The sequence below is a fragment of the Epargyreus clarus genome, unplaced genomic scaffold (assembly GCF_041222505.1).
Source record: "Epargyreus clarus isolate Ecla_fem2 unplaced genomic scaffold, WU_Ecla_fem_2.2 ptg000036l, whole genome shotgun sequence".
Lineage (NCBI taxonomy): Eukaryota > Metazoa > Arthropoda > Insecta > Lepidoptera > Hesperiidae > Epargyreus > Epargyreus clarus.
The window spans coordinates 3,327,123-3,353,217 of record NW_027332241.1 but is presented as its reverse complement, the minus strand read 5'-3'; the positions used below and the strand labels follow the sequence as shown (position 1 = coordinate 3,353,217).

At 37.4% G+C, this 26,095-nt stretch overlaps 1 protein-coding gene across 1 annotated transcript in view; it reads right to left on the bottom strand.

Moving 5' to 3' along the window:
* Syt7 (Synaptotagmin 7) overlaps positions 1–26,095 on the bottom strand; it is a 586,971-nt gene that overhangs the window by 340,470 nt on the left and 220,406 nt on the right. The window contains exon 3 of the mRNA XM_073092479.1: positions 13,656–13,760. Within this exon, the coding sequence (XP_072948580.1) occupies positions 13,656–13,760 (105 nt within the window). The remainder of the gene's footprint in view (positions 1–13,655; positions 13,761–26,095) is intronic.

The window sequence follows — 26,095 nt, the reverse complement described above, 5'->3', positions numbered from 1 at the left end:
TTATTAGACTCAAAGTCCATCGTTACAATATCAGCAATAGTAATTTATTACTAAACGAGCTTTTGCCCGCGGCTTCGCTCGCGTTACGAAGTAATATTATTACCCAAGAAGATTTATACAAACGTTCATCCCCTGTTTTATCCCCTTAGGGGTAGAATTAATCAAAATCCTTTCTTAGTGGATGCCTACGTCATAACATCTACGTGCATGCCAAATTTCAGCCTGATCCGTCCAGTGGTTTGGCCTGTGCGTTGATATATCACTACGTCAGTCAGTCACCTTTGAGTTATAAATATATATTTAGATTATCAATTGTATAAGTATTTAAATTTTCAGTTCAATCGGTTAAGTGGAAGTAAAAAAATTTAGTAGCAAGATTTGACCCATAAGTAGTAGTAACATACGTAGTAATATGTGAAACATAAATAGCTTAAAAAAATATTAGATTGCTATTGATAACATGCGGTATCTGTAACTAACTTCATTCATCTTTCTGCCAACAGGGGTTTTAAACTAAAGTCATAGATTAGTAAAGATTGATCACTCCTAACAAGAAAATGTAACCAGTTTTGACAATTCAAATTGTCACTGTCATCTATTTTCGTGTTTGAAAAATATTTAAAAAATGTAATTTTTAGAGCATTTAAAACGATATTTTCCGCACTTTTTATTCGTTTTCGTGTTGTTTTTGCACCACTTAACTACACATGTCGGCATTGTTCCCCGTAAATTACACCATGACTCTCGGAGACGTAATGGGAAAACAGTCAGCCATTTTACATGTGTCAGTCATTTAATGGCTTCCTTCAATTACAAGGCGGTGAGATATCTTTACTTATCTATGCCTAAAGTCGATCACAGATGCGTTCCCGCCGAGTATTAATATCACCTATATAAATCAGCTGGCGTCCACACAATTAATAATAAACATATAAACGCTTTCTACACTCACAGCCCCACACTAGGATTCCCTGTGTCGTGGGTGCCATGGACACACACATAGACAGATACACAAACACCCAGACCCAGAAACAGAAATCTAAATTCATCACTTAGACATCTGTCTGGCCGGGGATCGAACCCGGGACCCTTTGCGCGTCAGACCGGTATGGTGGCCGCTCCGCCACGCCAACTTCCCGATAAACTAATCATAAATGCAGACAACGTCACAGTCAAAACATAGGCGGAGATGCCATAAACGGAGCATTTCAGAGCTCTTAAATGCAGGCTGCATTATACAGCTAGATCCGGCTGAACCGTCCGTTTGAGGCTGGCGGCCTGACAGACAAGTAAGATGAATTACTATGCCGAACTGCGATACATATGGTACACACGGATGTCGAACAAGAATTTGGAGCTCTTAAAAATGTGTGAAATAAATAATTATGATGAAACTTTGGATTCGTTGGATGCATTTGGGTCTCTCAAAATGTGTGCAAAATAAATTGATATGAAACTTTGAAGGTGGTAGAATTCGTGGTTCACTCCGGCGTCACCACCGCCACACCTATTTCTGCCTCTTAACAACTGCTAAGCGCTGCTGTGTTTCGGTTCGAAGGTAAGTAAGGGAGATATACTTTTCTGAGGCATTCAAGCTCAGTCCTTAAAGGTAGCGTCGCATCTGTGGCCGTTCTCAGATAGAAATCTAATTTTATCTGGAATAGATTACACATTTCTATGAGCGGTAGTAACTTACCTTCGATGGACTGTATGCTCGTGCTACTCCTATATTAAAAAATGCGAAGATCTTAAATGCAGTCTGCATTATACAGCTAGATCCGGCTGAACCGTCTGTTTTAGGCTGGCGGCTTGACAGACAAGTAAGATGAATTACTATGCCGAACTGCGATACATACGGTACCCACGGATGACACGCAAGCATTTGGAGCTCTTGAAAATGTGTGTAATAAATAATTGCGATGAAACTTTGGATTAGTTGGATGACACGCATTTGGGTCTCTCAAAATATGGGGGAAATAAATAATTGAGATGTAACTTTGAAGGTGGTAGGATTCGTGGTTCCAGTCTGGTGGCAACACCGCCACACCTCTTTCCTAATAACAGCTGTGTTAAGCACTGCTATGTTTCAGTTTGAAGGGTGTAGTAAGAGAGACATACTTATCCGAAGCATTCCAGCTAAGTCCTCAAAGGTAGCGGTGCATGTGTGCTCAACCTCAGATAGAAATCTAATCTTATCTGGGATTGGTTACAAGTGTCTATGGGCGGCTTACCATCAGGTGGACTGCATTATACAGGTCTTAGATGCAGGCTGCATTATACAGCTAGATCCGGCTGAACCGTCTGTTTGAGGCTGGCGGCCTGACAGACAAGTAAGATGAATTACTATGCCGAACTGCGATACATACGGTACCCACGGATGACACGCAAGCATTTACTCTTAAAAATGTATGAAATAAATAATTGCGATGAAACTTTAAATTCGACGGATGACACACACTGAGATGTAACTTTGAAGGTGGTAGAACTCTGTGTAATACGACTCCGGCGGAAACATTGCAACTCCTATTCCTGCCTAATAATAGCAGTGTTAAGCGCTGCTGTGTTCTGCTTAGAAGCGTGTGGTTAATATTTTCCAGGTTAGTAATTTTCCATCTTAGTCCTCAGGGATAAGATTAGATTTCTACCTGCCACAGATGCACCGCTACCCCTGAGGATTAAGCTGGTACCCTTCAAACCAGAAAACAGCAGTGCTTAACGCTGCTGTTATGAGGCAAAAATAGGTATAGCGGTGGTGCCGCCGGAGTCGAACCACAAAAGGTTCTACCACCTTGAAATTCAATTACTATACTGTCATAGACATCCGACTTCGAGCGAAGCGGCAGGCAAAAGCTTGTTGATGTGAAACATGTATAGCCGCACGTAAAACGCCGCCACGCTATACGATGGTATATATATACAGTCTATATGCAGTAGTGTGTACGGTGTGGCGACGCGTCTCCATGCGCAATCGAATTCAATAAATAGTAATCGTTATCTGGAAGAAAATCGTAATATTTTATTTTATCATTATGACATATTTAGTTCCTATCACAATATTTTCTTTTCTGCATATTACTTTTACAAAATAATGTCGATGTTTCACATCTGCCAGGCGTCCCGTGACGGCTCACATTTTTTTTTTTTAATTTTGATCTCCATCCTTTCCCTCCGTATGTCAGCTCCCCTCAAATCGAATCCGCACGTCCCGTCTTCCGAGCGAATAAGATCGAGATTTGCATATCAAGTGCACAGCGTTGATTATAACACCGGATTACAGGCGTTCCGCAGAGGTCTAGTAATTAATGGGAAGTGCACGGAATATTGATCCTTAAGGCTTGAGTGGGATGTTTGTTACTTAGCAATTGTTTTGTGTAAAATATCTTTGCTTCGTATTTTTACTGAATTGCGGAGGGTCTTTTGAGTAGGTATGTTTGTTTGTATGTACGAGTATGTATGTCTCATCCCTTGACACGTCTTCCAAACTAAACGGTATGACGAATTTTCACATATGAAATGTCGTTGGATTTGTCAAAATCGTGGGTGCAATATTATGTGATTTTTAAAATAATCACTAGTTTTATATTGAAGATACTGGCGCGTTTAAGATAAATGATGAGAGTGAATTAAAAGCGCGATAAATTGCATCTAAAATCCTTAATATCCTTATATACTGGCGTTTTTATGGTACATAACATTTGCACTTTAATATGGCACTTAATTAAGGAAGTTAATATGGTAGTTATTATTTTTAATTTTCGAAATTAAAAAAAAAAACAGTTTATCCGTGAGCTGAAACCAGACAGACCAGACACTCAGACAGACAATGTTATAAAACATTTTTGTGTCAGAAAACAATATAAGAATATGAGAATGGTTCGGGAGCATTACTTACGTATGTCCTCCAATACTTGAGTCTTTCAACTTTCCTTAATTCACTGTGTTGTATATATTTATTTGTATATATTATATTTTTATTATATATTTATATATTATTTATAATTACTATATGTAGATATTGTATGTTTTTATCCATAGTTGTATTTCTTGATATTTTATCATTACTGCTTATGTTTATGCCTACCACATGCTATCGCCATCACCCAGGGTCGACTGGCAGATAATGCCATTAGGCATTAAGTTTACCCTTTGTAACCCTTAGTTTAAGGTGTACAAAAATAAATAAATAAAATAAGTAAATAAGTACTATAACAATAAATCAAATAGTTGAGGAATATAGCCTATTTCCCTCCCACGACATACATACATACATACATACATACATACATATCATTTTGTGCCGTTTTTATAATTTGGTGCCGATGGGATGCGCGTACGGTCGTGCGAGTTGCCCCAAAACAACGGCGGACTGAAAATCAGCATTCTTGTGCGGTGTCACCGGCAATGGCATTGCTGAGTTCGGCCCATTTCGCGGTGTTATGCTGCAGCACACTTGTCAAAATTGTTATATTATTGTTTTTAAGTCATTATTTTTTATACTTTGTTTTACGAGTAGGTTTTATTGTGTTTAATTATCATTTCTTTTTTGTGTTGTCTATTTTTTATATCATTGTGTTTTTATTTTTATTTTTATGTATGTGTGCATGTGGCTACAACTGCGAATAAATGATTTTATTATTATTATTATTATTACATACACACATACATACATACATAACATTACCCTCCGCAGTCTAGTAATAATTGTCCAAGTGCAATACGAACCACACGGAGGGTTCCGTACCACCAACATTTACATTTTTTTTTAATTTTTAATATTTTTATTACTTATTATAGCAGCCACTGAAGTAACTACTTCGTGAAAATTTGAACAGCTGAACAGCAGATATTACGGTTCAATAGATAAAGCGAAAAACGTCGAGAAATAATGGTTTCTTTTATGACGACCACCTTAATTTTCTATTTTTTTAATATTTATTTATTTATTAAATCATATTCACTTACATTACAGGAATGCCTAATTCGTTAGTAAATGTAGTCAAATTTGCTAGTATTCATATAATATTATACATTCCTTATATCATTCATTATCATTATTCAAAAGTTGCATTGTTGCATATATGTTGTTATAGCGGCCACCTTTATACCTTCTCTGTAAAAAATGAAGTATATATCTATTACGGTTCAGGAGATAGGGCCCTGTGACAAACGGACAGTCAGCGGAGTTCCGTCAGGGTTCCGTTTTAACCCTTTGGGTACGTAACCCTAAAACTACGCAACTCATATAAATCAGAGTACCGTCATTCATTCGTAGGGTCTAATGAAATGTTCGCAGATGCTCATAAGATTTTATGATTAAGATGAAGCTTCTTCTCGTAGTAAATAATAAATTCGAGGCTTACACTGAGGTTTCTACGCTTTTCTTTTTAGAAATAAATCTTATCTTTGTATCTTTATATACAAAAATCTGATCCGTGTATTTTTGTATGTGAAAGTAGTTGAAGGAACATCAAAGACGTAGTCTTGTTGAAACTCAGCCCCTTAGTTATAGGGTCATCATCACATCAACAACCGATTACTGTCCCTCTGCTGGGCACGGGTCTCCTCTCATAATGAGAAGGATTAGACCATAGTCCACCGCGCTGGACAAGTGCGTATTGGTAGACTTCACATACCTTTGAGATTTCTAACAGTGAACTCTGCATCTAGAACTTTACCCTTAGTATGAGTTTTTACGTTTTTACAAAAATGACTTTTTTTGATATTGTTTACGTATTTGCCCATACATTTCCAATCAGCGCCCCTAGTCGATTGTATCTAAACTGATTGGAATAATATGGGAAATACGTAAACCAAAACGAAAACAGTAATTTTTGTAAAAACGTAAAAACTCAAACTAAGGGTACTTGTAAGCTACGTCTTAGCTAGAGCTGATCTCGTAACTTCGCAATTTCCTTTTTGCAATGTAGAGTTGAATATTACTTTTTGATTTATTTCCTTGAGAGAAAACTTACAAGACTGGATTCAAGGAATTCTTAAGCTGACAGAGAGGGCTTTAGTTAAGCGTATAGTTATAAGCTCTATTGGTAGAGTTTCTGAGAATATCTAGAGGAATTACAAGTAAAATATTTATTCTCTTCAGAAAGAGTTTAAAAAGAGCTCTCCTTCAAAGCCGGCGATGCATTTGCGACTCCTCTGGTACCCGTGTCAACAGGGGGACAATTGGCTAAAAAGAATCATGTTTAGGTGTCATGGTTACACACAAAGACGAATGTACAAACACCCCAGCCACACACCTATTTCTACCTAATAACAGCAGTGTTAGGAGCTGCTGTGTTAGAGTTTGAAGGATGTGGTAAGAGAGACAGACTTTTCCGAGGCGTTTCAGCTTAGTCCTCAGGGGTAGCGGCGCATTTGTGACCGACGTCAGGTAGGAATCTAATCTTATCTGGGGTTGATTACAGATGTCCATGGGCGGCAGTAGCCACTTACCATTAGGTGGACTGCATGCTCGTATGCTACCCTTACATTATAAAAAAAACCCAGATCCGGTAAAAAACCTATATTTAACTGTAACATGTTTGGAGGTAGCAATGTTAACCCATTCTGTATTTTTTATAACAAAAGTAAGGTAAGTGGCTACTGCCGCCCATGAACATCTGAAATAAACCCATGATACAATTAGAGTCTTCACTGAAGTCGGCCACAAATGCGCCACTACCCCTGAGGACAACGCTGGAACGTCACGGTAAAGTATGTCTACCTTACCACACCCTTCAAACCAGAACACTGCAGCGCTTAACACTGCGGTTATTAGGCACAAATATGTATGTACTTTGGAATTGAAACAAAGGGTTTAATTTAATTTTGATATTTCCAGTTCCTCTAAAACAGGCTTTACAACATATTCAGCCATCTGAAACCAAGAATAAATTAATGTTGAGGTTTACAGTTCAGTGGGGTGTGCGGTTTGTGTAGGGTAGTAGTGATAGCGGATTTATAAACGGAGCGGAAAGCGGGCTTTCAAACTACAATTACAGAAACCCACATTTTAGTTAATGATATTATAACAACTATGTATACTATTAGTATGTGCGGAAGGTAATGTTTTTCGAGAGGTTGTATATATATCTCATTCTTTGTTACGCCCTGCAGTCCTAATGTCTGGACTGATTTTAACATATGAGGTGTCGTTGGATTCGTCTAAATTGTGGGAGTGACATAGGTTATATTTTTCAGCAGTTGGGTTTTTTGTTTTTATAATAATTATCTAGTGTGTTACAGACTATAGGTATATATAAACATAGGAGTAGCAGACGAGCAGTCCACCTGATGGTAAGGGCTTACAGATGGGGATTACAGATGCCACCCATGGATAGTAGCAATCTGTAATCAACCGCAGATAAGATTAGATTTATACCTGAGGTCGGCCACAAATACACCGCTACATGAGGACTAAGCTGGAAGAGCTTAGAAAAGTATATCTCCCTTACCACACCCTTCAAACCAGAACACAGCAGCGCTTACTGTCATTAAGCAGAAATAGGTATGTCGGTGGTACCACCGAAGTCGAACTATAAAGGGTTCTATCAGCTTAAATCTGTAATCAAAACGAACATTAATCACAGAAATCTATTAAAATTCAATCCATTTCACGGTACAGAAAATCGGAATGGGAGAAATTGGCATTTAAATCTAAATTGAAAGGAATATGCAACGTTGCAATTTTATTCTTCGACAATTTACTGAAGTTGATGACAAAAGGAAGAATTATGTACTGCATCAGTAACCTTACCATGAGTTTTTACGTTTTGACAAATATGACTGTTTTGGTATTTGTTTACGTATTGGCCCATACAATTCCAAGTTTTGATACAATCCGCTAGGGGCGCTGATTAGAAATTGTATGGGCAAATACGTAAATAAATACCAAAACAGTCATATTTGTGAAAACGTAAAAACTCATGGTAAGGGTACATTACCAGTGTCACATTTATCTGAAAAACTGTACCTACCTTCAGCACCACCGCCACACCTATTTTTGCCTCATAACAGTAGTGTTAAGTGCTGCTGTGTTGAGGTATGAAGGATGAAGTTTTGAACATGGAAGAAACCCTTGTGGTTCGACTCCGGCGACACCACCGCCACATCTATATCTGTCTAATAACAGCAGTGTTGAGTGCTGCTGTGTTCCGATGTAAAGAGCGTAATTTTGAAGGTGGTAGAACCTCTTGTTAATCGACTCCAGCGGCACCACCGCCACACCTATGTCTTTCTAATAACAGCAGTGTTAAGAGCTGCTATGTTCCGGTGTGAAGGGCGTAGTTTTGAAGGTAGAACCTCTTGTGGTTCGACATATTTACGGCGTTCGAACTTAGTCCTCGTCATCAGGGGTAGCACCGTATTTTTAGTCGACCTTAATTTAGAATCTCATCTTATCTACGGTTGATTACAGATGTCTATGGATGATAGTAATCAAGTAGTTTGATGACGTCACAAAATCCAACATGGACGTCAACTTAGTTTAAATCACCACCACAAAATGAGTATAAAATTAAAGGGTTTCCTCAGAAAACGGCAAAAAAAGATATCACTAAAAGGCTTATTTTAAAAGTTCTTTGAATATGAATTCATTTGTAACACACATGATATTTTTGGAAAACCGTAACTGAAAAGCATCCGCAGATAAAGCCTGAAAGGCGATTTATTTCCAATAAATCAGACTATCGCTCGGAATTGCGATGACAACTGGAATATATTTTGAAAAATGGAATTTTATTTTTGTATCTCTATTTTGTAAAAGAGTAGTTTTGGGACTGTCAATTTTAGTTCCAAATGGTTAACCATTTGTAACTAAAATGGAACATTTGGAACTAAAATAACTTAAGTTACAAATGGGATTAGTGTCACATTCGGCTGTCTCACTGCTGGGAATGGGCGTTACCGACAAATAAGTGAAGATAAGATCATTCGAAGGTAGCAAAAAAGCAGTAAACGAACGTTCGAAGGTAAAAAAGGAGTGATAGCCTAGTGGTTAAGAAACGCGGCCTCTCGATCGAGGGGTCCTAGGTTCAAATCCCAGGCACCTCAGATTTTCTAATTTGTGTGCGTATTAGAAATTAATTATCACTTGCTTAAACGGCGAAGGAAAACATCGTGAAGAAACCTGCATACCTGAGAAATTTATAAAGAAAAAAAAAACAAAAATCTTAAAGGTATGTGAAGTCTACCAATATGCACTTGGCCAGCGGGGTGGACTAATCCTAATCCTTCTCACTCTGAGAGGAGACCCGTGCCTAGCAGTGGGACAGTAATGGGTTGATGATGATGAAGGTAACAAAATCCTGTAAGGTTTAACTCCGGAAGCACGGCCACCACACTTATTTTTGCCTAATAACAGCAGTGTTAGGTGCTGCTGTGTTCTGGTTCGAAGGGTGGGGTAAGATAGACATATTTTTCTGGGGCATTCCAGCTTAGTCCTCGGGAGTAGTGGATCATTTGTGGCTGACCTCAGATATAAATGTAATCTTATCTAGCATTGATTACTGATATCCATGGGCGGCAGTAGCCACTTACCATCAGGTGGACTACATGCTCGTTTGCTACCCCTATATGACAAAAAGCTTACCTTTTATGCCACCAATACTACCAACCTACTCAAAACGGGATCTACATAGAGTCGTTCATAGGGATTAATTAAAATTGTTTCTCAGTAATTAAGCAGTGAGGTAGAGTCTACTGATTCCATCTTATGTAGAGACTAATTTGTAGAGGCTGATTTATTAAGACTTGAAGTAGAATTAGAAACAGTGATAGCCTAATGAAGTAGGCTCTCAGTGTCTCGGACTCTTACACTAGAGGTCCTTGGTTCAAATCCCAGGTACTATATAATCCATAATATTGAACTACTGCATTATATATATATTTTTTTTATTATTTTGTATTATTAAGTTTAAGCAGTGAAGAAAAACGTTGTGAGGAAAAAATATGCATTACACTTCTGTAGGAAAGTTTTCAAAAATGTGTGAAAATGTTTTGTTCGTGGGTAGACGTACACACAATAACATACAAACACTCAGATAAGAAATCTAAAATAATTTAAATTTCTGGCCGGGAATCGAACCCAGAGCCGTTTGTCAGACCGAGCGTCATAATTACTTAATACAACAGTTGAATATAAATCTAAAATAATTCAAATTTCTGGCCGGGATTCGAACCTAAAACCTAGTCAGAACATCATAATTACTAAATTCAACAGTTCAGGTTGAAACATCTGTAGTGGGGTTTAACCGCAGTCGAACTGTAGCTGTAGTGCATCTTCACCTTAAATGAAGTGGGACTGATTTGTAGTTCATAGTACTCAGTGGCAGATATAGATTGGCAACATTCATTTAGTAACAGACGTATGGTTTTGCACTAACTAACTAACTAGATGTACCCGCGGCTCGGCCCACGTTTTAAAAAAATATCACGATATAATTTATAATTAAACATTTGTACCTTCATTGGAGTGACAGTGGCGCCATCTGTCGAAAATTGGTTGTACCAACTCAGAAACCTTCGTGGGCTCATGCACAACACTTTGCTAAAGATCATTACATAATCAAATGCATACTTTATGATTCTATAAATACATACAGACAAACATTTATTATAAATATATACGGCTATAGAACGAGTGAATTTTGAAAAAAAAAACTATATTTTTACATTATCGGATAGTGTCGCTTATAAGGATCAAATTCAAGTAATGTTAACAAACTTCATGCTAATTTTCCACTCCTATTTTATGAAAAAAAATGTGATACCACGAAAATGCGGCCTCTTCTAAAATAATAAGACCCCAAACCAGTAGAGACCAATCCGGGAAAAATACGAAGTGACAGTAACTACCCACATTCGACCCGAACATCATTGACAGAAATTTGTATTGAAGGTACGTTATAGGAAGACAGCGGGTTAAAAAAATAATTAAATGAAAAACATCGCTAACTTTTTTTTTTATTATGTAGGAGTTGCAGATGAGCATGCAGTCCACCTGATGGTAAGTGGCTACTGCCGCCCATGGATATCTGTAATCAACCCTAGATAAGATTCGATTCCTAATTGAGGTCAGCTAAAAACGTGGTGCTGCCTATGAGGAAAAAGTTGGAACGCCTCGAAAAAGTTTGTCTCCCTTACCACACCCTTCAAAACGAAACACAGCGGCGCTTAACACGGCTGTTATTAGGCAGAAATAGGTGTGGCGGTAGTGCCGCTTGAGTCGAATCACTAAGGGTTCTTTCTACCACCTTCATTAATAAATCGTAATTATAATATACCTGTTTCCTATTAAAGTTCGAAAGTCAATTATTATTGCACAGAAAAAGAATATTTTTCAGGAAAAAAGTTTAGCATAATATTAATTGTTCAAAAATAAAAATAGCAAAAGAGTACCTAGATTATCTAAGACTTGGTATAATAGACACACACAAAATATCATACACATTACACCAACCCATATTCAATTTAATTACCAGTAAAATAATATTTTCGCTAATTCGTCCGCTTCCGCTTATGACACCGCCATCTCCAAATCCCTCACTGACTACTACGTCTATTTACGAGTATATTTGTAAATAAGAAAACCAACCCAACGCAAAAGGTTCGCATAAGGTATTTATATTATTTGCGGGTATGTTATTAGGAAAGGAATTTTCAGTAAACAAACGAGTCTTTACAAAGGAGCAGCAGACGAGCGTGCATTCCATCTGATGGTAAGTGGCCAATGCCGCCCATGGACATTTATAATCAACCCCAGATAGGATTACATTCCTATCTTAAGACGGCCACAGATGCGCCGCTACCCCTGAGGAATAAGTTGAATGTCTCGAAAAAGTATGTTTATTTTACCACACCCTGTAAACCATAACACAGCAGCGCTTAACACTTCTGTTTTTAAGCAAAAATAGATGTGGCCGTGGTGCTGCTGAAATCGAACCACAAAGGCTTCTTACCTAAACGATTTAAAATGTGTTTAAACCATAACTAAAAGAGGACTGTACCCCTACCATGAGTTTTTACGTTTTGACAAATATGACTTTTTTGGTATTCGTTTACGTATTTGCCCATACAATTTCCAATCAGCGCCCCTAGCGGATTGTGTCAGAACTAGTAAATCGTATGGTACCAAATACCAAAACAGTCAAATTTGTCAAAACGTAAAAACTCATGGTAAAGGTATAGTACCTACCGAATATAGAGATAGTTACAAAGTGTTGTAAGTATAAAAATCATAGTAGAATCTCACACAAGCGTCTCACATTCACCGGAAGACATTTATCAAAGATGACATGAATCTTGCATTACGGCACCTAGCGTCTGAAACTAGGTGACATGTTAGGTAAGCGTCATATATATTACCTATATCTAGTTTATTGAACCCAAGGCATGGTCTGAGTTTACCAAATTGCCTAATTGTGCTTAGACAAAGTGTATTATGTGCTTAGGCCTAATATTATTTGGTGCTTTTCTTTTTGTTCAGGCATAGAGCGTATCAGACGCGTGCCGTGGCAGATATAATGTGCTCTGACGTAGAGCGTGTTTCGTGTTTTTTATTATTGTTCAGGCATAGAGCGTACCAGACACGTGCAGTGGCACATAAATGTGCTCAGGCGTAGAGCGTTTTTCGTGTTATTCTTGTTCAGGCATAGAGCGTGCCAGACAGGTGCAGTGGCACATAAATGTGCTCAGGCGTAGAGCGTTTTTCGTGTTATTCTTGTTCAGGCATAGAGCGTACCAGACACGTGCCGTGGCAAATAAAATGTGCTCAAGCGTAAAGCGCGTTTCACTTTTTTCTTGTTCAGACATAAAATTACTTCAAGTATTCGTACTTGACCAGTTAAATAGTCTGTAACCTTCTAGTTCTAGAGCCAGCTCAGCTGTGGGATAGTAATACAAAGAAAACAATAACAAAACAGAATATATTCCTTATAAACACCAGTAAGCAAAGTGAAACAACTTTGCGTAGTAAAATAAATAATAATTATATTATTTTAATTAAGCCCGTACACTTTCACAGAAGCATACATTGCATACATAGTCATGGTATACCTATTTATATTTTATATATCACGGAAATAAAATTATTTCAATATTAAAATATATTTACTTCATTTTATATTAACTATAGTGTTTTTACGTATTCATTACGTTCACAATTCTTTATGTTAAAATATTTGGATACAGCGCCATCTAGCGAAAATTCTGTAAAGTAACTTAGTTCAGTTACACCGAACAACAAGTATTGCAAATGTTTTATTTTTAAAGCTACTGTCTATTTTATGGTCACAACCAGCCTTTATTAATAATTTAATCTATGCAGATGGTAAAAGATAACTAAAAAACCTGCAGAACACAAACAACAAAAATCTATAGAACAAAAATATAGCAATTTCGTAAAACAGGTCGCTAACTTCTTTTTCTCAGTTAATTAATTCATATATTTAAAATTCTACTTATACATATTACTAAAAAATAAAAATAATAAATTAAACTAAAAATATAAAAGAACCTATTTACAAAATTTACATATATAAAAAATGAAAAAAAAACAAACAACAATGCTACCATAAAAATTGTCACCATCCACCACCAATCACCATCCACTGTCTTATATGTCGCTGACTTATAGTAAGTGTTTATAATTACATACTTACCCCAAAGTCTTGGTGCTTATAAGTGGTGTCTTCAAGTTCAGGATACCGTTGAGTCGGTTCATATTTTTTTCCCTGCCGCCATCCGTGGTTGAAGATTGATCGATCCTGAAACAATAAAAAATATAACACTTAAAATAAAACTAATTTAATAATTACGATTTATTAATTTACTTTTGCGATTTGGCTCATTTATTCTTTTTATAAATTTTTTGTGCTAATTGTATTCGTTTTTATTTTAAATCCTGTTTAGTTTTTTATTTCTATTGTAATTATTATTAATAAGAAATTATATTTCATTTGAATTATACTACTACAAGGAAAAAAATAGTAAATCAATTGAGTTTTCTATTTTTTATTGTATTTTCCGTAGCAAAGTATTTTAAAAGGTACTTTTCTTCATTAAATATACTATGTTATAAAAGTTGGTTACAACGCCATCTGTTGAGAATAAACCGAACGATTCAGTCAGCTAACTACGTGCGAAGCAACTCCTGGTGATTCCAAAAAGATTCGGCTGAAGCTTCATAGATGTCGCTGTTTCCAACATAATATAAGTTTATTTGTATATTATTCAAGGTAGCAATAATAAATCATTTTTTTAAATAAATAATTTATAATAAATATAAATAATATAGGAGTAGCAGACTAGCATGCAGTCCACCTGATGGTAAGTGGCTACTGCCGCCCATGGATATCTGTAATCTACCCCAGATAGGATTAGATATTCCTACCTGAGGTTTCCCACAGATGCGCCGCTAGCCCTGAGGACTAAGCTGGAACGCCTCGAAAAAGTATGTCTCCCTTACCACACCCTTCAAAACGGAAACGGAAAACTTCTAGGTGTGGCAGTGGTGCCGCCGGAGTCGAACCACATAGGGTTCTACCATCTAAGAATCATATTAGTTCAAAAGTAATTAAGTTTGTGTTTCGATGTGTGTGTTTTTGGATTTCGTTGTTTATTATGTGTTATAATTTGTTGTTGTTGCTTAAGTTTTTGAAATAAAAAAAATACGTGTGGCACTCGGAGACTGCCGCGGTAAAGCTATTGCATAGCATTTTTTATGCTATGAAAACGCTCAGAAGGAATTCCAGAAATACAATATATTCTTCCATAATCATCAACATTTACATTAATACATCTTTATCCACTATTTTATCATATCTCCATTATATAAGACATTGCAAATATCAGCTGACATTTCATAACTCCAAGCAAGACTGAACATTCTAAAATATAAAATAGAAAAGTATTTAATAAGTGACATAAAGTATTAACAACCAGCAATATAAATGGATCAATGCGATGTGCCTGTGACATTTGGCCGAATGTTACAGGTACATCGCATTTTTCATTAATAAATGCACTTTGTTTATTCATATTATAATATAAACAATTATTAATCCAGACAAAGATTTTTATTACTTCCTTTTGTTTTACACTGAAAGAGAATATATGAAAACAACAAAACGTCAAATTCAAAAGCACGCCAAAAATTGGCGCTGCACCGCACCGCGCCTCTCCGCACCACAGATTAAAAATCACTCTGCCACAGTCGGCCATCCGACCACAATTGCGCCGCAATTGACGCCTCACCTCACCTCACCTCACTTCTGTTACTACTTCTCATATCTTTGCTCTGGTAATAGTTCCATCCATTTCCATATGATAGATCTATTTCCGATGAATTACATATTTTCAAATAGCCTTTGACCACGCAAATTATTTCTCTACCCAGTGTGCATAGGTACCACTCAATCTAGGCTCCACTGTCCTTGGCCACAAAAACTTTTCAAGCATGTCAGTATCCTCTTCTCCGACGCGTTCTGACCTCTCATTCGTACTCGAGTGAAGCATCTTATTCTCCGTCTTTCTTTAGTCCGTATTAATTCATTCAACCACTCAGGACTCTCCTCAGGGCGCTACCTGCTTGAGTTAAGTTTGTTCACATCCATTCTCTACTCGACTCCCAGCGCATCACTTCATCTAGCAGGCGACACCCCAATCTTTATTCGCCAAAGATATCTGTAATAAGAAATCTCAGAGAGCAAGTGTGTTCCTTATCTGGCTACTATAAGGGTATCCTGACTACAAAAATGCTATTTTAGACTATGTGTATTAGAATTCCCACCACAAGAAAACTAAATTAAATTTGCTTTCTTCAATGAATTAACAAAATACTTTTTAAAACTTAAACCGAATCCATCAAAATCTAAAAGATTAAATATGGTTCATTGAACACCCCAAATAAATTAAAATATTTCATACGATGTCGGCTATAATGGCTCATCTTATGTTTACAACTCTGATAAGTAACATAGGGTTTGTAGCAACAAGGATATTTTCTTTATATGACAACTAACACTACTTCAGCGTCTCATCACATTTTCGCACTAACAATACTCATCTCACTCAGCTCATCTCACCACCGCATTTACGGAAACGAGGATCGAGAATGGTGTGCTTTTCAATAGACCAACAGTTCCTCTTGTTCATGCAGAATACCAACAGAGATAACTTAAGTTATTTAGCTCTGATATCTAATACCTGTACAAATCTGTTTAATTCCAAAATTAATAAAATAATAATATCGTTTAGGTACTCGTGACACAGTTATTTCAATATCTCGTCAATATTCTCTCGCTATATTTAACCAGCCTAACTCAACCACTAACACTTAACCAGCAATCATGGAACGAAAGAGCTATAAGCTAAATAACAGAGTTTATTATTTGAAGTACCACTACTCGCTGCATTCGTGTACTCGATATAATCATCAAATTGTTCATAAATATTTCCTTTAGACATTTCTCTAAATTAATTGTGAGCGTACTTATAGAAGGTATCCAATGTAGAACTTTCTATGTTCATAGCCTACATTCATACTTAGGAATATTAAGAACATACAAGGACATTTCCTTTTTGTGGGTGGCAAAATAGTTGAAAAGTCACATCGAATAACACAGAAACAAATTGGTTGACTTATATCCATAACGAAACAGTACAATAGTCCACAAACAATATTTTCCTATTAAACCATTATGACTGTAGTAATCTAGCTCTCCTCTCTAGTAATCTAGCTCTCCTGCAACTGTAACTCAACACGCTCAATCAGAAAAGTTTATATCACTAATGTTGAATAAGCAATACTCATAACTTGAATGCTTAACCGGTACTCCTAATCATTAATGCTTACCCTGCATTAGGCACACAATAATGCTTAACCGAACCGAACCCTCAAGTCTCAAACCAATAATTATGTCACTATCACTACTTATGTCTCTGACTTTGATTCTATAATAAAATAAATATAGTTCAAAAAACTAAAAAACACGCTTTTATGATAAAATTAACAAAAAAGTAAAAAATCTAAATGAATCTAGGAATCAATTAAGGAACAGTAAATAGTATAATTGTGAAATAAATCTACAAAGTTTGAACGAAATCTGGCCGTTTAAAGTGGGTCAAAATCGCGCCCAAAGAAGTCGGTTACAAACATACAAACAAACATACAAACAAACATACAAACATACAGGTGAAGCTAATAAAAAGCGTGTAATATTAATGATGTTATTTGTATACAATATTAATTTCTTAAAACTCAAAATGTAATTAGTCATATTATGTACCTATGACTGTCTCTTTAACCAAACCTCAGGTTTCATTACAATATCTTATTGGAGATTTCTCAGTAATACATATATCACCTCACTCTCAAATTTCTAAATTAATAGAGAATATGCTGCTGCTCCATGCTCATACCATAAAGAAGATTATTTACCAGATCCTCACAAAATTTTTGAAAACTTAACTTGCGTTAATCATGCATCATGTGGTGTGGAAACTGCTCAAAGAGTGCCACCAACAGCACCATCACTACCTGCAGTTTGTCTTCTATAACCCAGTCTTCGTTGTCAAGGGTATAACATGAGTTTTAAGCTTCTGACTCTACTCCACATCATGGTTATCTTGAAAGGTTATAACTGTTACAAGTCACACGTCCCTGTATGAAGCTCCTGTAGAGAAATAAACACAACTACAGTATAAAAGACCTTCAACATTGCCCATCCTCATAATATTAGTTGAGCGGCCGGGGCTGTATAACATTACAACAAGCATCATTAATTGTTAACAACAAGTTTTATTTTAAGTACTGCAACTAACATCATATAGAAAAGACTATTAAACTTGTGTAAGTAAAGAAATCAAGGCATACATCCAGTACACAACACGCATAGTACACACATGTAGTAACACAACTATTTTTGTCATAAAAAAATCTAGATAAGACTGACGAGTTAGCTTATAGAAGTTAGTCACCATAGGCCGGACATCTGTAACCTCAGAAGAACCTCCAATGTAACGCCTGCTGCATTTTACTTCAAAATTCGTAAGCTACTAATTAATAATAATTATCATATGCAAGCAGTCAGCTCCCTTATTCAATGTAAAATAAAACTTCTCACCAGCATATCAAAGCCTTACCCCAAGTGTATTAACAGCTGTTAACACACGTCATACTTATCTGGTTAATGAATGCTGCTCCCCTTGCTGCTCATTTTATCAGAAAAATGACTTACAGAGTCCGACTTGAAGCATGTTATAAATTGCGCCGAAAGCATTTACTCAGGTACGACTTCACCTACTGGGCCTTCTATTTCTCATCAGCCGGTACTTCTCATAAATTGCCATCATCATCGCCATCATCATCTACGATCATCCTCATCATCACCATCATCGATAATGGTGCTTACAAATTACGACTTTAATGTTCCGTCATTAGTTGGAATAATTTATTTTCTCTCATCTGGCATAATATCCTTTTTATATCTTTACTCTCTTCATTGTGAGCACTTTATACCACTTCTGAATATAATATAAACAATTATTAATCCAGACAAAGATTTTTATTACTTCCTTTTGTTTTACACTGAAAGAGAATATATGAAAACAACAAAACGTCAAATTCAAAAGCACGCCAAAAATTGGCGCTGCACCGCACCGCGCCTCTCCGCACCACAGATTAAAAATCACTCTGCCACAATATTTAAAACACTTTGTACACAAATTATTTGTACCATAAATCATAATGGCGTTTTGATTTTGTGCTGTCAAGTCTGTCAGTTGTAATTGTACGTTTAAAAATAACAAACACTCTTTTACGTTATTTTATCAATCCAGAATTCAACATAGCTTATGTTGATAAAACATATTATTTGGATAATATGGTAATATAATTTTGAATTTTATAATGGGAATATAAAATATATTTCACGCAATTTTAAGATTTCTGCACGGATTATAAAAAAATGTGTATTACTGCCATCTGTGTTCAAGTTGACGAATTCAGGTTATCAAATAAAATAATAAGGAATGTAAAATAATACTTTATTCAATTATATCCATATTTTTCTATTGACAGTCAACAACTCGGTTGCCTGGAGACTTGATATCCAACAGTCCTCCACCGCTATTTTCACTTACACCACCAGGGGCGCCGGCAGCATTTGGTCAAGGTGACGGCGCACCAGTATGCCATTTTCAGTTCTGACTTCATAATGGAGTCTACCTAATCTTCGGATGACGACTCCGAACTCCCATTTAACTCTTGGGTTGGTGTAACTGCGGACTTGTACCTTATCACCTTGTCCGAACTCCTGCGTTGGCGGTGCATTGTAATGTAATCTGGATAGTGGAGCGGATTTCTTAAATAAGGCATGCATATAGGTTCTTACCTCTCTGCCGAACATTAACTGATAAGGTGATAACTCTTTTGTATTAGGTGTACGTCTCAAGCGTGCCTTGACAGTTAACAGTTTATCAAATAAACTTCCGCTCTTGCTGATATAAAAGAACATTCAGGTATTAACCGATTATTTTCTTTTTGTACATTCAAAAATTTAAATTTTAGCTTTGTATATATTTCTTCAAATTCGTACCTGTATTTTATTTCCTCTTCTAAATTTTCTTCTTCTGTAAGCCATTCAATTTTTTCTTGAATCGCGTAGAATTTGTTCAAATTTTCTTGTAAAGAATTCAGTCGTATATTTATTTCTTCAATGTCAATTTTTTCTATTCCCGAAATGTAATTTTCGGTTCGTTTCATTAACCCACGTAATGTGGCTCGTATTTCCTTATTGTTTTTTAGTTCATTCGACATCTCGTCGCCAATATCAAATAAAATAATAAGGAATGTAAAATAATACTTTATTCAATTATATCCATATTTTTCTATTGACAGTCAACAACTCGGTTGCCTGGAGACTTGATAGTTGGATATCAAGTCTCCAGGCAACCGAGTTGTTGAAAGGTGTTACTTATTTTCGTTACGGAATTTCTCGATTCGGTCGCCGCGCTCAAAGCCCGCGATAAAAGCTATGCAATAGCTTAAAATCTATCTAATATAATATTTACTTATAGCTTCAAAAATATGGATCAGACCAGAACCTAAACCCGCTCTTCTTAATAACACTGTCACTCAAATGTCAAGTAGCCTTTGTATTTGTAATCCAAAGGGAAGGAATCGTAAGAATCGTGGGTCAAGGTCATTATAAAGGAAAAGGGTTATTTTTGTACTACAGATATTAATGTTATATTTTCCTTTAGGCGTATATAAATAGACAATGGCAAAGCGGTTTCTTAACTTTTTAGGGTTCCCTACTCAAAGGGTAAAAACGGGACCGTATTACTAAGAAAAACAGACCAGGAGGATCTGTTTTGCTGTTACAGGGTTCTTTCTCTTGAACTGTTATAGACAGGCACTTAAAATTTAATCATCATTTGTTTTACTATGGCAATTGTAACAACAAGTACTTAACTATTATGATTATTACATTATATTAATTCTTTAAAATAATTGACATTATATACTTAATTATATCTTGACTATGTTAAAATTATATCTATTATTAATATTAATTATTGTTTAACAATGATAAAGATATTTCGGTGTTAAAAAATAAAATTGTAAATATTATATTGCAATACCCTAGCAGGGTGCATGCTTGTATTATAATTAATTTAAGACCTATGAATTTAAGCATGAGCAAAAATTAAATTGAATTTAAAAATAAATTAAGTTAAACATAAAGGAACCCACATAAAGAAAGATATTTCTTCTTTTTTGTTTATTTATATAATACTAGTGGTGCCCGCGGCTTCGCCCGCATTTTGAATAAATAATATGACATACATGAAACGGAAAATTTGTACCTGCATTGGAATGACAATGGTGCTATCTGTCGAAAATTGGTCTTACCAACGCCCAAACCCTCGTGGGCTCTTGGACAACAACTTTACTAAAGATCATCACTTGATGCATAGTTTTCGATTCTATAACTACTTAAGAATTAAAAATTCATTAAACAACCTTTTCCCACGGACTAAATTGTGAATCTAAACCATTCTCAAGTCCCCTTGAACACACACAACAAATATCATCAAAATCAGTCCAGTCGTTTAGATGGAGTTCAGTGACATACACACGCACATAAGAAATATATATATAAAGATTAAACCCTCTATTTCTTCAAAATGCATTGTTCTTGTAATGAACAATGAAATATATTTGAATCAATTTAATATTTGCTGGCACGGAACACTCCAAGGGCGAGTTGGTCTCGCACTTATTTATTTTGTTTGTTTCTACCCAGTTGTGATTATATGATGTTATGGGTTCCAGCCGTGTTAATTTACTTATAATAACAATAGATAACCAATCTTACCTAATCCAGTATGTATTTGGCAAATTATTATCATTAGCATATACATTGCATAAACCAAATATTATGCATAAACAATGATTACAACTAATAAGCATTTCAGTATGTAGTATACTAGAAAGCAATTAGTTTAGAGCTTGGAATGCTTCATGTTCTAGAATATAATTAGTGCGGTTGCCAACATTGCATAGTGTATTACATATCTAGTAGAAATATGTTTTTGAAGGTGGTAGATCCCTTTGTAGTTCGACTCCGGTAGCACCACCGTCACACCTATTTCTGCCTAATAACAGTGTTAGGCGCTGCTGTGTTCCGTTTTGAAGGGTGTGGTAAGGGAGACATACTTTTCCGAGGCGTTCCAGCTTAGTCCTCAGGGGTAGCGGCGCGTCTGTGGCCGACCTCAGTTAGGAATATCTTATCCTATCTGGGGTTGATTACAGATGTTCATGGGTGGCAGTAGCCACTTACCATCAGATGGACTGCATGCTCGTCTGCTACTCCCATATTATAAAAAAAATATAAAATCTGTCAAACCTAAATGGTTGTAGGGCGTCCCAAAGAACAAGACATACATACAAACACTCGAAAAACATTACCCTCCACAACTTCACTTTGTAAAACCGTTTACACGATCTGCTTTGCATTAACTGTAATTCAATGTCAAATTCGCGACATTTACACAAAATGAAAATAAATTTTTGCCCCACAACCCCGTCGGGCACAGATGTTGCAAACACCGCGATATTAAGTCGTAGGAGCTGGCACAAGTCACAAGCGGAGCGGGTTACATTTATAATGCTACAGCGACATCTAGCGTTACATGTGTAAGTCTTTAATTACTGCCTATTTTAGCTTACTGCTTTAATATTACACTTTATTTCAATTATTACATTTCACAAACAATGCTATCGAAAGGCCATCGAAGGAAGAAGGAAAAGTCAAACCCGGATGTCACTAATATGATACTTGACAAGTGTTGCCAATATAATTGCATTATACTAACAACATGCATGATCATTTTTTAATAAAATACAAGTTACAGTAATTTTTGTGCAGTTGGTAACACCACGTGACACGCGGAGTTGGTTGTGGAGGCACAACGCCATCTAGCGTTACATTTTATCATTATTCTAGTATATTCTCTAACAGAAGAGTAAAGGAGTATGTAGTCTACCTGATAGTAAGTGGTTACTGCTGTCCATAGAAATTTGTAATAAACTCCAGATAAGATTACAAACCGGTAGCATTCATTGCTATGCGGATAGCACGGGAGATGTTGTGTACGCAGGCCGTGCGAACACCTCTCGGACAATCGTGGAAGAAAGCAGAATCTGACTTTTGTCTGAAATCGAGAACTCTCTGGAGCGGGTCTCGGAATGGGGTCGTCTTAACCTTGTTGAGTTCAACCCCACGAAGACACAAGTCTGCGCGTTTACCGCTAAAAAACCCCATTCGTCATAGCGCCTAAGTTCCAAAGTACCCCGCTCACCATTGGTAAAAGGGTAGGGATCCTGGGAGTTGACATCTCGTGTGACGTGCAGTATCGAAGTCATTTGGAAGTTAAAGCCAAGTTGCCATCAAAGAAACTGGGCGTCCTGAACAGAGCCAAGAGGTTCACTTCACTGGGGGGCAACTCCTTTACTTTATGAAGCACAAGTGAGGCCCACAACACCAGCTTAACCCACTGGACTCCGTACAGAAACGCGCGGTGCGAATCGTCAATGACCCAGCGATCTCTGATCGGTTAGAACCCTTAAGCCTGCGGAGGGACATAGGTTCCCTCTGCATGTTCTACCGGCTTTACAATGGTGGGTGTTCTGAGGAACTGTTCGATCTGGTGCCTACATCACCCTTCCTTCATCGCACCACTCACCGAAGGATGAGGTTACATCCACATCAACTGAACCTGTAGGGGTCCTCCACGGTTCGGGTTGCACGGTCGTTTTTGCCCTGTACGAGCGAAATGTGGAATGCACTTCCTCCTGAGGTATTCCCTCAGGACTATGACATGGGGCTCTTCAATAGGGGTGTAAAAAGAACTCTTCTTCAAAGCCGGCGATGCATTGGCGACTTCTCTGGTTTTGCAAATGTCCATAGGCGACGGTGATTGCTTTCCATCAGGTAGCCCTGCCTTATCGTTAGGTTAAAAAAAAAATAAAAATAAAAAAAACATTCTTACTTGAAATTGGCGACAGATGCGCCGCCCTTGATGACTAAGCTGTTATGCCTCGGAAAAGTGTATCCCATACCACACCCTTCAAACCAGAACAAAGCAGCGCTTGACACTGCTGATATTAAGCAAACATAGTTGTGGCAGTGGTGCCGCCGGAGTCGAACCACAGAGAGTTCTACCAACTGACATTAAATAATTCATTATTTATATGTTTTGCCCACCCATTGTACAATAACAGCTATAACATAAAATTATTTTGTTACCATAGTGTGAACATCTAACAATTTACTAGAGATATCTACTTAAGATAAAAACTTGAAAAACAAGTTTATTCTTAACACTACTTCTGAAGGTGGTAGAACCCTTTGTGGTTCGACTCCGGCGGCACCACCGCCACACCTATTTCTACCTAATAACAGCAGTGTTAGGCGCTGCTGTGTTCCGGTTTGAAGGGTGTGGTAAGGGAGACAGACTTTTCCGAGGCGTTCCAGCTTAGTCCTCAGGGGTAGCGGCGCATCTGTGGCCGACCTCTGGTAGGAATATCTAATCCTATCTGGGGTTGATTACAGATGTCCATGGACGGCAGTAGGCACTTACCATCAGGTGGACTGCATGCTCGTCTGCTACTCTTATATTATAAAAAAAAACTCGCGTTTCCTTCAAGCGATAAAAGATGGTGTTGTTTACACAAAGTTAACATTATAGTTACATCACGCCGTCTAACTCAGATGACGCCTTAACACTGCGATATTAAGTTGTGGGTTGTGGCCCAAGTCATAAGTGGAGCGGGTAGAGGACTAAGCTGGAATGCCTTGGAAAAGTATGTCTCCCTTATCACAACCTTTAAATTAGAATATAGCAGCGCTTAATACTGTTGTTATTAAGCAGCAATATGTGAAGCGGTGGTGTCATTAGAGGGGATCAAATTTAAAATTTACTTTCTACAAGTTATAATTTTTTTTTTGTTTACGAAGGGGAAACCTTCAAAAGGTACCCGACGACGTGGGAGCGACGCCGGGTTATGTGGGAATTTTACCGCACTAAAACCCCCCCGGTGGCCGTCCTCAGCGCTTGTTGGAGAACTCCGAGATCTCCGACGGAACACAACCGGAGCCCTCCGAGCGCGACGCCCCTGTCGGGCTCTGCTCTGGGGGGAGCAGTTTACGCTCTTTCGGCACACCTGGTGTTTACGACGGCATGCGACCACACACGCTGCCGTCCTTCCCGGGGTCGCTTGCTGGGCGGTTCGAGCTCCCACTCTTGCCACCCGCAACCCCGGAAGCCCCCTTTTAGTCGCCTCCTACGACAGGCAGGGGATACCGTAGCCCTATTCTAGTCCCGGAACTACAGGGACATCTACAAGTTATACCTAGCTTTATTATTTTCTAATTTTTCTATCAAAATTAGTTCAATTAATACATTTTTATCTGTTTGTCTATTTGTGTATTAATTAAAAGGGTTTAAAAGGTGGTAGAACCCTTTGCGGTTCGACTCCGGCGGCACCACCGCCACACCTATTTCTACCTAATAACAGCAGTGTTAGGCGCTGCTGTGTTTCAGTTTGAAGGGTGTGGTAAGGGAGACAGACTTTTCGGAGGCTTTCCAGCTTAGTCCTCAGGGGTAGCGGCGCATCTGTGGCCGACCTCAGGTAGGAATATCTAATCCTATCTGGGGTTGATTATTAATGCCCATGGGCGGCAGTAGCCACTTACCATCAGGTGGACTGCATGCTCGTCTGTTACGCCTATATTATATAAAAAAATAGCCATTAAAGGTATATGTATCAAATGTACTGAATAAAAAAGTTTTCTGAAAATATAGGAAACACGAATTGAAATCTGAAACAGAAAACGATGTTACTAAAAAAGTATTTTTTAAACTTCCTTTTCATTTAAAAAAGTCTATTGAGGCTTCTACTTTCATATTCTTACCACGAAAACTTATTTCCTATCAAGAGCTCATACGCCATATGTCTAAATTCGTTATACTCGTATATATTACATACTTTACATAACTCTCCGTACACGAGTATATAGGTCAGATACATCAAGTGCACGTGCTCTGAAACTAACGATGCTAGTCCCATGTCCTTAGCTGTATGTGATTATGTACAGAATTTTGTTTAGGTTTTGAAGATGGTAGAACCCTTTGTAGTTCGACTCCGACGGCACAACATATATTTCTGCCTAATAACAGCAGTATTGAGCGCGGTTATCTTTTTTTTTTATAATGTAGGACTAGCAGACGAGCATGCAGTCCACCTGATGGTAAGTGGCTCCTGCCGCCCATGGACATCTGTAATCAACCCCAGATAGGATAGATATTCCTACCTGAGGTCGGCCACAGATTCGCCGCTACCCCTGAGGACTAAGCTGGAACGCCTCGGAAAAGTATGTCTCCCTTACCACACCCTTCAAAACGGAACACAACAGCGCCTAACACTGATGGTATTAGGCAGAAATAGGTGCGGCGGTGGTGCCACCAGAGTCGAACCACAAAGGGTTCTTTTGGGGTAAAAAGGTATCTTTTGGTTTGTAACTTTGTAGGG